General features: G+C 43.7%; 1 protein-coding gene across 1 annotated transcript; it reads left to right on the top strand.

Moving 5' to 3' along the window:
- The first annotated feature begins 369 nt into the window (after positions 1-369).
- FABP7 (fatty acid binding protein 7) lies at positions 370-4,399 on the top strand. The gene is made up of 4 exons (XM_075597174.1): positions 370-562; positions 1,013-1,185; positions 2,520-2,621; positions 4,128-4,399. Exons 1-4 carry the CDS (start codon positions 490-492, stop codon positions 4,176-4,178), a joined length of 399 nt encoding a protein of 132 aa, XP_075453289.1. The 5' UTR covers positions 370-489; the 3' UTR covers positions 4,179-4,399.
- The last annotated feature ends 12,414 nt before the right edge of the window (positions 4,400-16,813 follow it).

The raw sequence follows: 16,813 nt of genomic DNA on the forward strand, positions 1-16,813 counted from the left end.
TTCACAGAATTACACTCTCCTGCGTTCTTGTATCAGTCGTTTTTTCACAGTACAAGCCCCCCCCCATCTTTACAAGGATCTGTGTTGTCTAAATATATATGTATTCACTTTAGTTGTTTTTTTTCACCCCTTAGGAGATTTTTTTTTTAATTCTTGCTACCCTGCTATACATCTCCCCCCAGTTATCATTCACACCCTGATGTTGTGCTTATCAGCCCAGACGCTAGACTCCCGCCCTCCTGATTGTGTGGTCTGTGCCTATCACCAAGAGCATTAACTAAACCATGCCCCTTTCTAGCTGATTGGTGCAGGAGCCTGTTAGGGTGGGATCTCCTTCTCCTGCCATTTGTCCACACCCTTTCATCAGCCACCTGCTTCCCAATAAGTAGAGCTCCCAGGCACCGCTGAATACAGGACATCCCTAACGACAGGATAAAGCAGCATCAGCACATTTTGTATTGAGCAGTGTCCATTACATCGACAGTTACAATGGCTGATGCTTTCTGTGCCACCTGGAAACTGGTAGACAGCCAGAACTTTGATGAGTACATGAAATCTCTTGGTAGGTGCTGCTTCCCTTAAGCTGCAGATCTGTTTGGTGCACAGCATTCCCCTCCATCTCCCCTCCTCGCCCATGCTGATTCAATATGCAGGCTGAAATGTACTGAGCAAGCCAGCAAATCTGTAACCTGAATCTCTTTAACACACGATGTGCAGTATGGAGGCTTATTTAGCAGTGCAAGGGATTTTGTAAGCAAATCATTCAGCACTATTACTTTGATTCACTTTTGATACTTCCTGCAGATGTCAACATGTAAATGCAGATAAAATTTCTGGACAGGTTTAAATATGCAAATGTAATGGGATAAGTTAATGTTTTAAACGACGACTAATGATACTGGTTACACACTTAGGGCTGTCTTCTTAATAGTGAGAGACCAAACGCATTCAAATTGAAAGGTCTGCTATTCTGATTGAATCTTTGATATATATATTTATTTATTTTTTGCAGGAGTGGGATTTGCCACCAGACAGGTTGGTAATGTGACCAAACCCACTATCATCATCAGCAAAGAGGGGGACAAAGTGGTGATAAAGACCCAGAGCACGTTCAAGAATACAGAGATTAGCTTCAAACTGGGGGAGGAATTTGACGAAGCCACTGCAGATGACCGAAACTGCAAAGTAAGTGATAATCCGCGAGCAATGCGGTTCCATTCACATTGCAAGGCAATCACAATTTGTACAACAAATATTGATGTGGATCAAAAAAACAACGTGTCCGATTTGAAAAAAATCTGTATTTGTTAAATGTTGAGAACTTTTGGACTCCTATTTTAGAAAGATTTTTGCCAATATCTGTGCAGTAAAATTAGGATGGAGGCTTTCCCAAATCCCTCTTTTTTTTTTTTTTTTTAGTTTAAAAAGTGAGATTTGTAAGGCTAGATATAAAGGGTAGCAGTACTCTGTGGATGACCATATAAAAGCAGTGATATTCCACACCCTTTATTTTGAACATGGGTGCTACTGAAAAAGTAGCTGTACTGATCGCATGAGATGTTAAACCTATAGTATTTAACATGGCTCTTTAGGCCACATTTTCCAGCTGTTTATAGATACCATTTTTCTTTAAAAAGAAAGTAGCAAACTAGGATTGTAACCATAAAAAGTTGTAATTCATACTGTAACCTTTGGTGCAATCTCGCTTCACCACCTGGTTTTGCAGGGCATTGCACATTTTGTACAGTTTGGACCAATGTTGATCTTTAACTTTCACCTGCATGCATTTTGGTATTTGCAGTCCTACATTTTATGAACGGGACTACAAATCCTAAAATACAAAGGGATATGAGTTAAAAGAAACACATTAAAAAAAAAAAAAAAAATCCTGGGAAGCTGTTTTTTTTTGGGTGTGCAAGTAACTTCATGAATTTACCGTGCTAATCGCTGGTTAATGCCTTTTTGTTGTCACAAGGAGCAGAAACATAGTGTGTGTGTGTGTGTGTGTGTTACAGTAGCACAACTGTTGCTGAGTTTGCAGTGTTGTTCAGTCCAGTATTATTTTTGCAAGTGATTACCATCTACTACTGATCTTGTTCTGTGTATGAATGGGATAATCCCAAAGTAGACATATAAACCAGATTAAACCTTGCTAGCATAATTAAATATATGGCAATGATTACTGGCTACTTAGTATGGCACACAATTCTTTGGTATTTGCATCACTAGAGATGTTATACACTGTGTTGTCTTTCAGTAATTGGGGCCATGCATTTTCATTAGCCCTCAGGAGAGCATGGTTTGATCTGTGTACAGGGTAGGTCATTTTGGTGCTATTTGATAACATTTCATTTATGCATCTTAAATGTACAATGCTTATTATCCCCCCAAATTCTCTAGTGTACAGTGAAATATGATGATCATTGTGCATTGGTACTTTGTCACAATAGTTCAGGTGCACTGTGAATTCAATGTACTGTAATTGTGATCTTAACCTGCTGAATGTCTGTCATTACCAGTCCACAGTAAGCCTGGATGGGGATAATTTGGTGCACGTGCAGAAATGGGACGGAAAAGAGACAAAGTTCGTAAGGGAAATCAAAGATGGCAAAATGATTATGGTATGTAGCAAATGACTTGGTATACAGAAAAATGGCTACACACCCCACTTCAAATAAAGATGTGAACATACTGTAGGAGTCACCCTACCCAGCCCCACTTAATTGCAACAACCTCTTTGTGAAAGGGATTACAGGAATGTACCTCCACCAAGGATTCTACTATCACTTACAGAAATGTAATTGGGGAAGGAAAGGAAAGCATTTCTGCAAATCCAACACTCTTGCATGCATAATACTTGGGCTTTTAATTGAAGGGGTAATTGCCTTATTAAGCGTATATGTATATGTGTGCTCAAACACCACTTTTTAGTGAACAATAAATTGGGGATTGTGTAAAATGTTCTTAGTCAAATGTGAACAGAGATGTGGGTCCTGTAAATCTTTCAGCCTGAATAACAAAGGTTTGAGGTCACAGAAGATAGTGTTTAATATCTACTGTGTGTATATATCTATATCATGTTACTCTACTAAAAATACCCCCAATATAAAAAATAAGTTTATTGAAGTCCAACTTTTCTCTCAAGATATGTATGTTGTCAGAATGCTTTAATGTGTCACGTGTGACTAAGATTATTATATTGTTATGATGGAGTATAGTTAGAATTTTATGGTAGAGTGGATGGAAGTGGATTTAACTATCCTGGAGAGGCAGAAGTGGTTGGAGTTGTTAACATACTGTAATTTCAGGTTTTATTGCCTTTATTATAGATGAGTAACTTTAGAACATGATTGTCAAGGACAAAGAAATACAGCATTCAACAAAGTGTTTTTTCTGTATTGCAGGACCATAAATTACCATATGAAACTTTCAAACTTGTCCAGTTACAATCATTTTTTTAATGCTTTTTTTTTTATCCCAGCCACACTACCTTATTAATGTAATAACTGTTCTAAAGTAATAATTATTAGACAGTTATGCAGCATCTTGTTCACATTTGCAAACCATGTGGAGAATCTGGCATGCAATATGCTAACTACAGTACTTGTACTGCATATTGCAAACAGTTCTTTCCCAGTAATTGGAGTGACAGTGGTTTTTGGTGGTTGGCTCACTATACCTTTTTGCATAATTCCTTCATGTCCTAGGCCTGTGTAATCTTGGATAACTAGCTAGCCAGTACATTATGGCACTTAATAGAGTTTAATAAACATATGGCAAGATTTTGCTCTGTCTAAAGTTTGTGGCTGAACAAATCATCAACATTGTTTGAAAGTGATCAATAGCTACTGATTTGCCAAGTACCCCAATAAAGCTGACAGATGCTAAAAAGGATAAGTGACATTATTGATTGTCCTATCAAGTTGGTTGTGGGAAGATCACAGATAGTATTGCATTCATGGTGACTAAATGTGCTGTCGAGATGAAATGGGGTTGCAGTACTATAGCTGCAATGACTACATTTTAGTGCTTCCTATTTCACCACCCATCTAAGCAGCAGTGTGTCACTCCTGCTTTGAAAAGCTATGTTAACATTTTATTAACTGCTTCTGTTGCTCTTTCTGCAGACTCTTACCTTCGGTGATGTGGTTGCTGTTCGTCAGTATGAGAAGGCATAGAACATCATGATCCTGTTTTTGGTTCTGCTCACTAAGTGTTACTTCTCCTGGATAGACGGAAGACATTGTATCCAGACTGACAGTATTTGTCACATTTTTCTCCTGCAATGAAAATGAATGACATGCCCCTGACCAGTGTACATCACCAAATTGATCACTTTATTTTCATTGACAACTGCTACTATGTAACATCTTTGTATTAAAGTTATGAAATGCTTGAATTGTTATGTAAGGTGTCTACTGTTTCATGTTACAATGCAACGTCAAAACCGAAACCACATCTGTTATATTTAGGGGGACTTTTAAAGTGCAACAATGTTGCACATCACAGAAAGTAACCTAAATCTAATTATTCCCATGTATTGTAACCTAAGGGGTTAAAATACCATATCTGACAGGACACTAATCATACAAGTTTAATATGACTGAACAAGAAGCTTGCTGTGCTTCCCAAAGCAGATAATAGAACTGGAAGCTATAATGCAATAACAAACATATTCCAGTTATTGCTAGGCAAGGAATTACTGACCCAATGAACTGGCACTCTACTTGTAGGTTCTATAGCTATCAATTAGTGTCTGTAATTGGTACTAGTTGGCTTATTGGTGATTGCTGCTTCAAATATTTGTGTGGTGTGTTGAAGGTAGCTGCTCCTGAATTGTGTTTTTGGTGCTGGCAATGTTCAGGCCAAAACAATATTAGGAATATTGGAAAACTAGGCAAATTTATTTACTCACACACCATTTGTTATTTATTCCGTTGGTGCATTCTTGCTGGAAATTCTGTGATATTCTGCAACATTGTTGCTATTAAAACTATGGCAAGCTTGTGCTATTCTGCATTTTAAGTGGGTGCAATAACTGCTCTTTTCTACATGTAAAATTATTATGGTGGTTTTTTTTTTCTTTTTTTTGTAGAGTACTTATACCTGCCAGGCGCCATTACAATATTTGTTTTAATTTTTCCCGTGATATTGGGTTAGGCCCTAGGGGAAAGCAGAATTCGGCGCAAATAAAGTGCGAAAGAGTATGTATCCAAACAAGAATTCTACACACGTGTAGTGATGTGGGACGAGTATCCTTTAACCCTAGACGTCTCACGATTGCTGTTGCTTCTTAAGAGGTGTGTATGGGAGGTGAAGCTTATCTCAAAGTTAAATAGTCCTTTTACTCGATTGTGCATGAGTAAAATCTGTGTGGTAATGACAGCATGTATTTCTGTGTGGTAATGACAGCATGTATAGACAGAATGTCCTACCGCTCAACCCAAATACCTCAGTGTAAGGTAGTAGATACCTGCCTACTTTTATCAATATCCGTAGCACTATTTCACATTCTTTCCCCCTTCCCCCTTCACCTCTCTCCCCTCCCCCCACTTTTATCTGTGGCCTTTTTAGCCTATGGACCACTAGTGCTGGGTCGTGTGTGTGTGTGTGTGTGTGTTTGTCTGTCCAGTGGCGGAGGATCAGGCCTCCTGTTTGCCATGCAGGTATTAGCAGCACACAGTCGCCCTGACACAGGGGAATGAGGGGGGGGGAGGATATATATATATATATATATGTTTTTCTACCTACAACCATATGTATGTTGTGCATTGCTAATTCCGAGGAAATCTAGCCCTCTCCTTGCAGAGGGCTGTTCTCCAGGCAACCACAGTACACACAGGTTATTTATATTGCTGTTTCTGGGTTTCTGGGTCTCACCCAGCATATATGTAACCAGGTCCAGTCTGGTTCCTCGGCGCATCCCCCCCCCCTCCTCCTCTTACCCTCCAATGGCTGCAGGGATAGTTGCTGGTGCGGGGAGGTTGATGCGGTGGTACAGGGGGCCGCCATGTCAAGAAATATCGCGTAGTGAAGCGTGAGCGGCCAATAGCTAAGGGCTCCTTGGGGACTACAATTCCCAGAAGCCTCAGTGGCTGCTGCAACACATGGCCCACAGCAGCCAATAGGGTGCCCAGAATCTCCTGCAAGGAGAGAGATACATTTGGTGCGCTAGGGAAGCGACACCAGTCGGTAGCCGGACAGCTAGGGGATTGGTAAGGTCCAGGGAGAAGTGCTCCTCTCGACTTGGCCAGATTACCCCCTTCAGGTCCCAGCTAGGCCCCAACCATCCATAGCTTGTGGTGCTATATGGAAGGCCCCTCAGATAGGGATGCTCCCCTTAGTCTGCTAATGCCAGTATCAGTTGTAATGTGACGGACACACACAGTGTGCACATCTTGCATCTAGGCCTGAACCAGGTCCAACCAAGTCAGACTATTCTGAGGTGGTACACTTTGTGGGAAGCCACCCAACGCGGATCTTCGCTGGAACAGACGGATCGGTTGCCAATTACTACCCAGCGGCACAGGGTGCTGGAGCGCCCGGGAAGGTATCCTCATAAGTGCACCAACATTCACGTGGGCAGTTCTGTCCCACACTTGGGGGTGGGAAAAGCCCTTGGGGCCTGGCCAATGGGACACTGGTGCCTCTGCACCCAAATACTGTGGGAATATTCTGCCGGTCTGTGTATGTATATATATATTGTGACAAACAGCTTACTCCGGGGCTCCGCCGTTTGTCCGGGACTGATAGAACACGGTCTTTTAGGGTAGGTTAAATGATAAGGCGTCACGTACTGTTCCTTTAAACAGGCTATGCCTGGTTTATTCAGTCACAGGCACTGAGACTGCCACAGTGCATACAACAGAAACACATCAAAACAAAAAGCTGCTCACCTGAGCGATAACTTAACTTAGATTTTCCCTAACTCAGGGTGGAAGTGGCTTTTCCACTTCCAACAACAAAACAAGGTACTTTTCAGTTTTAGACAAAAAGGAACAGAAACATTTAACCTGTTTGGGGAGAGGCTTTTCCCCTCTCTGCTTCCAGCAGCCTTCCTGTCTCCAGGCTCTTGGGGAGAGGGGAGAGGAAACAGGAAATCAGTCTTACATACCTGATTTCTAATTAGCATGACAGGTGACAGAAATCAGGCAGCAGACAAACTCTGGTCTGGATCTCTCATCCCTCAGTTCCAGCGCATGCCAAACTGTGGGATGGAGTGCATGTATTATAAGGCTGCACTCCCAGGCCAAACAGGATAGAAACTGTTTAGTATCCTGGGAGCCCTATATATGGAATTTATTACCATCCCCTGGTTTCTGTTATTGTTCATTACCTCCCAGTAAATACTGTTCTCCATACTCTGTGTGTGTGTGTATTACTGGGCATATTATCTTGGGAGGCGCTATCCTAGTTTGTGAGGATCCTAACCAGGTGGAGGCACTGTTTAGTGTGTATATATATAATATATATATATATATATATATATATATATATATATATATATATATATATATATATACACACACACACACACCCCAGGCTCCCAGTGGCTGAGGATCAGGCCTCCTGTTTGCCATCCAGGAATTCGCAGCACACAGTCGCCCTGACACACGGGAATGGGGGCTACATATATATAAACAGATACCTGTTGAAGTGTAATACATCTGCCTCCAAAGACTTTTCTGTTCACTGTTATTAGACCTTACAGTCCATTCTTGATACATCTGAGCATACACATATTAATACCTTATTGTATTGTGAGGTTACTGCTTACAGTACTTCAACAGTCTCATCTTTACGCTGATTCCAGGTCCACCACTGAGGATTTTATCATTCACTTGTATATACAATATTAGTTCACAGTGTCTGTATACATATGTTAATAAAACATTTTTATATTTTGGAGTACCTCTGGAGTTACCACAGTGACTTTACTTATGAGTCTTATACTCTGAGTACATGAACCCTACCATTGACATATTTTACTGAAGGAGTGCAAATATATGGGAATCTTTTTGTGGACCCTGTCGGGACACATATATGTTTATTCATGGTAAATACAGCATAAATACTTATTGAAATATTCATCCCTGTTTTCTTTGAACCTCTATGCATCTATAAACATTTACAACTATTTACAAATACATGAAATAGCAATAGACGAAACATCAAATACATGGTATTCTTTTTATGGATATTGATGATATCAGATCTTTGGGCTAGTTGTGTATAAACAATATAATAAGCATTTAAAAGATGCTTTAAGCAATAAGTGGCTAATAGTATACCACAATGCCCAAGCATCAAAACCTTAGTGACAAAATTGGAGGAATATATCATGCTGTAGTTGTGACTGTCACAGGGGACCAGAATTTTTAACATCTTTACCACCGGGATCACTATTACCAGACGGGACAAAGCAGTTGAATAAAATGGGGTCTATTCTGACATGCCAGCAGACGTAACAAAATACACAAATACAGGGTATATACACACCAACTGGGAGTCTGGGGGGAAGACACTAGCCTCAACTAGGTGCAGGGGGATTAAGGTAGATTAAGTACCTGTCCACTCTCCCAGTACTCCAAGGGTAGAAGGTAGAAAAAAAGGTATGGGATAAGGGGGGGGGGGGGGGAATGGTATGGGGGAAGGTAAGGGATGAGGAGGTATGGAGAAGATGTGGGGAGGTATGAGTGAAGGGGAGGGGGAATAGGTAAGCGGTAGGTAGGTATGAGGTAAGGGATGGGGGGGTAATAAATGGGGAGGTAAGGGATGGGGTAAGGCAGCGGTGTGCAACCGGGAGGGTGGGGTGCTGGATTTTTTTGGGGGGGTGCGGGTGGTTTTAGAGGCCCCGCACACTTCCCCAAGCCATTTAAATTAAATGCCTGGGGTTCGCATGAGGCCTCTGAAAACTACTTACCGGGATTCATAAGATTGTTTTGCTGTGTCACCATGGCAACGGGGTCATGTGACATCACACCCAAATGCCGCCGGTCAAAATGTAAGGGGGGGCGCGCGTACCTGTGGGAGGAGGTAGGGGGGCACAGCTTAAAAAGTTTGCAGTCCCCTGGTGTAAGGGGTGGAGTGGTGGGGAAGTATGGCATAAGGGGGGGAATAGGTATGGGGGAAGAGGGGGAATAGGTATGGGGAAAAGGGGGAATAGGTATGGGGGAAGAGGGGGAATAGGTATGGGGGAAGAGGGAATAGGTATGGGGAAGAGGGGGAATAGGTATGGGGGAAGAGGGGGAATAGGTATGGGGGAAGGGGGAAATAGGTATAAGTTAAGGGGTGGGAAATAGGGAAGGGGGAGGTATGGGGAAAGGGGTGGGTGGGTATGGGGTAAGGGGTGGGGAGGTAAGGGGTGGGGAGGTAAGGGTGGAAAAGTATGGGAGAAGGTGGGGAATAGGTATGGGGTAAGGGATGGGGGGTAAGGGTTGGAAAGTATGGGAGAAGGTGGGGACTAAGTATGGGGGAGGGAGGGGAGATAGGTATGGGGGAATGGGGGAATAGGTATGGGGAAGGGGAGATAATAGGTATGGGAAGGGGAGAGAATAGTTATGGGGAAGGGGAGAGAATAGGTATGGGTGAAGGGGGGAATAGGTATGGGTGAAGGGGGAATGGGGGAATAGGTATGGGGAAGGGGAGAGAATAGGTATGGGGAAGGGGAGAGAATAGGTATGGGGAAGGGGAGAGAATAGGTATGGGGAAGGGGAGAGAATAGGCATGGGGAAGGGGGAGAATCGGTATGGGGAAGGGGAGGGGATAGGTATGGGGAAGGTTAGGGAAATAAGTATAGGGGAAGGGGAGGAAAATAGGTATAGGGTAAGGGGTTGGAAATAGGTATAGGGTAAGGGGTTGGACATAGGTATGGGGTAGGGGGGAATACGTATTAGGTATGGGGGGATAAGTATGGGGTAAGGGCTGTGAATAAATATGGGGTAAAAGGGGAGGTATGGGTTAACGGGGAAGGAGCCTGTAATGGCACACAGAGTTACCCTATGAAGGCACCTGCAACATCCCATGGAGGGCCCTTGAGACAGCCCAGCCAGGGCATGTGGAGGGGCTGTGAGATGGCCGGCAGAGGGGCCCTGCGAATGGGCCTACAAGGCCAAAAGAGGGGCCTGGTGAAGTGGCTATGAGACTTCCTGCAGGGGAGCCCTGTGAAGGTCATGGATTGTCCTCAAATAGGCAGGAGAGTCTATTTGTTATAGGCCACTGGGGGGAATGTAATAGGCCAGAAGGGAGGGTATGTTATTGGCTAGCGGGGGCGCGGGGGGTTGTTACAGTGGGGGGTGAGAGAGGTGAGAGTGGAGAGAGTACTGGGCAACAGCGGGCCATGAGTGGTTTTGGAGTAGGACTGAGCAGCTGCACAGCTGAAAAAATTCAAACATGTTTTTACAAACTGTGCAGTTACTTATATCAGCTTGTTCCTCTCCACCAGGATTGGTTCTACAGATAAGCTCTTCATGTTAATAAACACACAGATACACAACAAGTTCTGAGAAACCCCAAACATTACCACACACACACACACACACACACACACACACACACACACACACACACACACACACACACACACACACACACACACACACACACACACACACACACACACACACACACACACACACACACACACACACGTGTGTGTGTGTGTCAAAATGCATGCTAGTGGGCGTGGCTAAATGTATACAACAAAAAACAAACAAAGATGCAAAAAAGCTACTTCCATTGTGACAAAAATACACAGTGCAATACAGTATTGCACTGTGTATTTTTGTCACATTGGAAGTAGCTTTGGGCATCTTTGTAAGCTACTCATGTGTTTCTTTAACTGACTCATTGGCTGGGCCTGGGACAGGAGTCCTGGTTGTCCACCCCTATTGGCGGCCCTGCCAACAGTAATGGAGAATGGGACAGATGGGCCAGGCTTGGAAGGAAATATGAGGAGCTCCGTCTTTGACATATTGAGTTTGAGTCAGCAGAAGGCAATGCAGAGACTTTGGTCTATACAACAGGTGTAAGGTCAGGGGTTGAACGGTAAATGTGTGTGTCATCAGCACAGAGATGATATTTGAACCCAATAGATGCAATAAGGTTACCTAGAGAGAGTGTGTAAAGAGAAAAGTTCACAGGACAGAGCCCTGTGGGTTTTCCGTCCACACAGAAATTGACAGAGGAGGAGGTGTTAGCAAATGAGACACTGAAAATACAAAAGAAAAAGGTAAGAGGAAGACCCAGATAGAGCTCTGTTATAGATACAAAGCGTATGGAGAATATGAAGGAGAAGAAGGTCCACAGCATCAAAGGCTGCAGAGAGGACAAGTAATTTACAGTAAGAAAGGTGTAATGACCATAGTCTTTGGCAGCATGGAGGTCATTATTTATTTTGGTGAGGTTTTGATGGAGTGAGCAGTACAGAAGCTAGATTTTAGATGATCTAGGCAAGAATAGGAGGTAGGAAAATGGAACAAACTAGGGAATACAAGTAGTTCAAGGAGTTTAGAGGCAAACGGCAGGATGGAGACAGGGCGATAGAGAGACAGATAGGGTCAAGCTTACGGTTTTTGAGCAAAGGCAGCAAAGGGAGGAGTTAAACATTTGTGTGAGTGTAGCGATTAGAGTGGGAGCAAGAGGTTTGAGGAGATGGAAAGGAATGGGTTCAAGAGTGTAAGTGGTAGAGGGAGGAGAAGATCAGCAGCGACACTTCTTCCTATGTGACAGAGGAAAAAATGTCAGGGAATGCAGGTTGAGTGTTAGGAAGACGACATGTAGAATATGAGGAAAATACAAAGGGGATGCCTTGACGAATGGAATCCACCTTTGTTTTTGAAATAGTCAGCAGAGTCCTGAGGTCAAATGGAGGAAGAAAAACAGGTAACAGACGGTGGTCTGTGATCCTTAACTGCAGGATCACCTTATACACTCTTACACATATAAATGGTACAGTACCAATATAATCGCAGCGTGACTGAATTGTAGAGTCTCTCACTGTCAGGCCTCCCAGTCCTGGGGGCACTGGCCTATATGATAGGGGTGCCGGTACACCGTTGTATCTCATTAGATAGTGTGTATGTTTCAGGCTTGTGCTTCACAAAAGAAATTTCGGCAGGCAATATCCTCTATGGTGTAGCTCACCCACTCAGAACATGTATTGCTGTCCTGCTCAGCTGGACTCCCTTGTGCAGTGGTCTCCTTGCCTGCTTTGCTCTGTGTAGTCTGGTCTTTATCTGCTTGGCTATGCTGCATGTGCTGTTTCATCTGTGCTGCCTATCTCCAAGCAGCTCCCCAAACTGGGGTCCTGCATGAACTGACTGAAATTTCATGGTTGTGTGTCTCTCTCTTCTCTCTTCTCTATCTCCTTTCTCCGTTCCTTAGGCCGCGCTTATAGTGCCGGCGACGGCAATGTCGCCCGAAAACAAATACATTGCGCCACCGCCGCGTGCGCTTATAGTGCACGCGACGGAGCGACGCCGCCGTCGCGATAATCTGAAGCCGGCAAAATTTGATTTTTCAAGGGCCATCGCGTCACGTGACGGCCCTTCAACAAATCAAATTGCCAGAATCCTGCGTCCCCGCCGCCTGGCGAAACATAACTTTCGCTGGTGGCAACGGCGACGGGTGACATCACTCGCCGTGTCGCCGTCGACAACGACGGCACTATAGGCACGGCCTTATTCTCTCAATTGTTAGTATCGGCTGCAGTGGTACGCTTCTTGTGGTAGTTCCCTAAGTTTCTGTATGTATTTCATATAGGTGGCGGGGGATGTGCCATCCGCTGCAACCCCAAAGCAAAGGTCAATGGGTAATCGGGTAGGGAGATTAGCCCGTGGCATTGTTTTGAGTACAATTATCTGCATGTACCAGATGATGTATGTACTGGCCCCATTTTGTCTTTCCCTGGGAGTTTAAGGTGGCATCATGTTCAACTAGGCTCTATTAAACTCTGCAACATCTTTTTAATAAGGTGGCTTTCAAAGTCCCTTCCTTGATCCGAGTGTATGTATGTTGGCAGTGACTATCTGGTCCTTTGTTGTGAATGCTTGGGCATAATGGGGGAAATGGTCCGTGACCACTAGGATTTTTCTTGTATTCTTCATGCTGAGCAGAGGTGTGCCATCTCTCTGCACTCCGGACGCGGAGACGAAGCATCTTGCGGCAGGACTTTGATACTGGGCTACGTTGGAGAGCCAGGGGGCTTTTTATTCAACATAGAAGGGATTTCCTGTTGCAGACTTGCTTGTGAGCAAACTTTCGTGTCCTGAGGGCCACCACCCTGGATGGGTTAAATTGACCCCACAGATACCAAACCCACATCTTTACTTACACTGGGCCGTGTAAGTACTTTAATAACATTACATATTACTTATTACTTACCCCTATATACCTCCTTTTGGACGGACTAGGATTCATCCTAAAGATACTTTTAAGTATCTGTGCTTACACAAGGCCGTATAAGTATATTATTATTATAAGTTCTATTTTGCCCCATATTACTAATTACTTACCCCTATATACCTCCTTTTGGATGGACTAGGATTCATCCTAAAGATACTTTTAAGTATCTGTGCTTACACAAGGCCGTGTCAGTATATTATTATTATCGGTTCTATTTTGTCCCTCTCCCCCTAAAAAGGTCTTTCTATCTCTTGTTTTGGTTGTTTACAGTATAAATGTCTTCAGTTGCAAAGTTGTAATCCCTTGCTCCCCCTACTCTGTCTGTTTTCCAAAAAGGATGCTAGGTCAAACTCAATATTTAGCCCTAAGGGGGATAAGGTTTTCAACATATAAATCCAGTAACTTTCACGTCTGGATACAGTGTTTAATCTGTAACCCCCACGCCAATTAACCTTGGGGTTATCAATGCCCATGCAGATAAGTCCGTCTGGATTTTGGTTGTGTTTAATTTAAAATGATTAGAGACCCTATGTGTCTCGAGACCTCTCTTGATGTTATATATATGCTCAGCGAAACGTCGCTTAAAATGGGGCCAGTACATACATCATCTGGTACATGCAGATAATTGTACTCAAAACAATGCCACGGGCTACTCTCCGTCACGAAACGCATAGGGAGGAGGAACTTAGTGCTGTGTGGGCCTGTCAGCCACCGTTGCCACCCGACGCCGGAGGTGAGATGCCGGTCGCTGACGTCATCATCGGCGAGCCGTGGGAGTTCTCGTGCGCGCCAGCCGGTCGGTTTCACTGCATGTTGCGGACGGCATCCATGAGTTGTTCAGGTACCACGTACACATTGTAAGTGTGGGTAGTTTGCTGTTTTATTTAAATTAAAGGTGTAGTTTCATATTACACTAGGCTGTGTCCTTTTCCCTTTATCACTGGGTGTCGCTGTCATTGGTGTAACCTGTGAATTTTGAGGATCATCTGAAGGGAAATCATCCGGTCAGACCACGTGGGGTCCGTGGAAGATCGAGGTGAAGACACGGCACAAGAACAGATTCTCTCCCCTGTCTGAGCAAGATACATTTCTTGTGAGTAGGGTTTATTATGTTCTAGTTACATGTCCCTGTTTTAGGTACTGCGCAATTGGTGTGTCCTCTGTTTGTTTATTTCTCAGAATTACCCTTGGAGATACCTCACAGGGACACATTCATCTGTCCAGGACTTCTTTTGGTCATTCCAACATTCCATTCCAGATTTCGCCCTATACCCAAGGACTATCTTTTGGTCTACGGTATCTTGGACATTATATAATTTACCAGCGCCGGGGAACGCATATTTTGTGTTTGCTATTTTTTCCAACAGGTCCTGGGATCATCTGTTTTATGAAGTTCCCCTTGGCAGCTTTTCTGCTATTAGCTTATGGAAGGGAAGGGGAGGGTTAATTCCCACTTGTGATGCTAACCAGGAGTAGGCAATGTTTGATCATGATATAAAAATATAAACATCTTCATAGCATAGGACAGTTCATAAGACTCAGGATTCCAGATAGTCCAATGTTAAACACACTCCCATAGATTATGCCACTAGCCATATAGGTAAGTCTTATGTGGTGGTCTAGGTAACAGTGTGTAGGACTGATCACATAAATGAAGTAAATGGATTACTCACTGCTGACCTTGGGGATATCCTGGTCCTGTCCTGCGTGCTCCTACCAAGGAACAATTGAAGAGAGTACAGGGAAAACGGCGGTGCATCTGCTGCTGAAGATTGGAAACCACAAACTTTGAAGATTGGAAACCACAACTTGATAAAGCGTGGGATACCACGGGAAACACGTCAGAGTGTTCTTTTTGGCTGTTACTGTGCCCTAAAATAAATTTTTGCACCTAGGATATTTTGTGGTTTGCAGTTTGTGGTTTCCAATCTTCAGCAGCAGCAGCAGATGCACTGCCGTTTTCCCTGTACTCTATGCTATTAGCTTATGATCACATCACCATCCACTGATTAATTTAAGGTTAATTAAGGTTGTTTATCACTATTTAGTTTTAATTAGCACATCACTTCATTTGGTTTAGGTTAACGCTTGATGAGAGATTATTTAGTTAGTTTGTTTGTGTAACTGTTTACACAATGCCCGCACTCTGGACGCAGTGATTTCTTCCCACTGTTTGTCTATTTCCAGGCCATCTCTGGGAATTCGAGACAACACGTCCACATCAATATTTTGCCGTCCCGGTCAGAACTTCAGACTAAAGTTATATGCGGCCAATGCAGCTAACCACCTGTGACCTGTGGCATGCAATTTAGCCGAGGAAAATATGTAAGTCAGTGGGTTTTTATCCGTGTGCACCATGAACATTGCTCTGTATAGGTAGTCCTGTAATTTGTCCACTACTGCCCATTTTAAAGCCAATAATTCAAGTTTATGCACAGAATAGTTCTTCTCAGAGGGGACCAATCCTCCAGCAAGTTTGTATCTCCCACTAGATGTTCCATTAGTCTCTGGAACATGGCTGGAACCCTGGACACTCCTTGAGGCATGTGTTCAAATTGATAGAACCCCAATGGACACATTAAAGCAGTCTCTTTGTCTTGTTTGCACATGGGGATCTGGTAAAACACACTATGAAGGTTCAGAACCGAAAACCAATTGCTTCCGGTGAGACAGTCCAAAGTGTCTTCTACTGTATACAGGGCATCGTGTACTGATCTGGAATGGTCCTCTAGTTCAAGGTGCGGTAATATATACACATTCTTACGTAAGGGCTACATGATTTGGAGATTATTCTAGCTCTTATCAATTCTTGTAGATATCACCTCACATCTCCTCTATCGAATGGCGCCAACCTTCACGACCTTTCCAGAAATGGGCGAGTTTCTTGCATGCATATCTGATGCCCTACTGCCTTTGCTTTTTTTACATCCCACTCCCGTGTGGAAAATACTTCTGGCCTGCGTGCCATTCTTTTCCCATGGATGCCTCTTCCACTGTTCTGGAGCAGTGCTATCTCCAAAGTTGAACATGTCTGGGATTAGTCTTCCCCATCCCAGCTGGTCCCATCACTTCACCACTATATAATTGGGTTATTTGCATGCCCCCTCATGCCAAGACGTCATGGTCAGTCTTGTTCCTCACTTCCACTTGTACTGTCTCCACCTTTTCTGAGGGCAAGCTAATACTCCGGTCTTCACCAACAATCCTTCAGGGTATCCTCCCTGGACAGGGCTATATAACATGAGGGTGGGTCCCTCTATCTTCTGCAACAGAGTCACTGTTCCTGTTTTCCCCTTTATACTAATGGGAGGCACAAGAACTGGTCATAGGCCCATCCAGGTAACTTCCCCTGGGGTTCACCCTCTTGGGCCCTGTTCTTCTCGTCCATCAGTTGGTACATCTTCAAGCG

Source organism: Ascaphus truei, chromosome 4, assembly GCF_040206685.1.
Source record: "Ascaphus truei isolate aAscTru1 chromosome 4, aAscTru1.hap1, whole genome shotgun sequence".
NCBI lineage: Eukaryota > Metazoa > Chordata > Amphibia > Anura > Ascaphidae > Ascaphus > Ascaphus truei.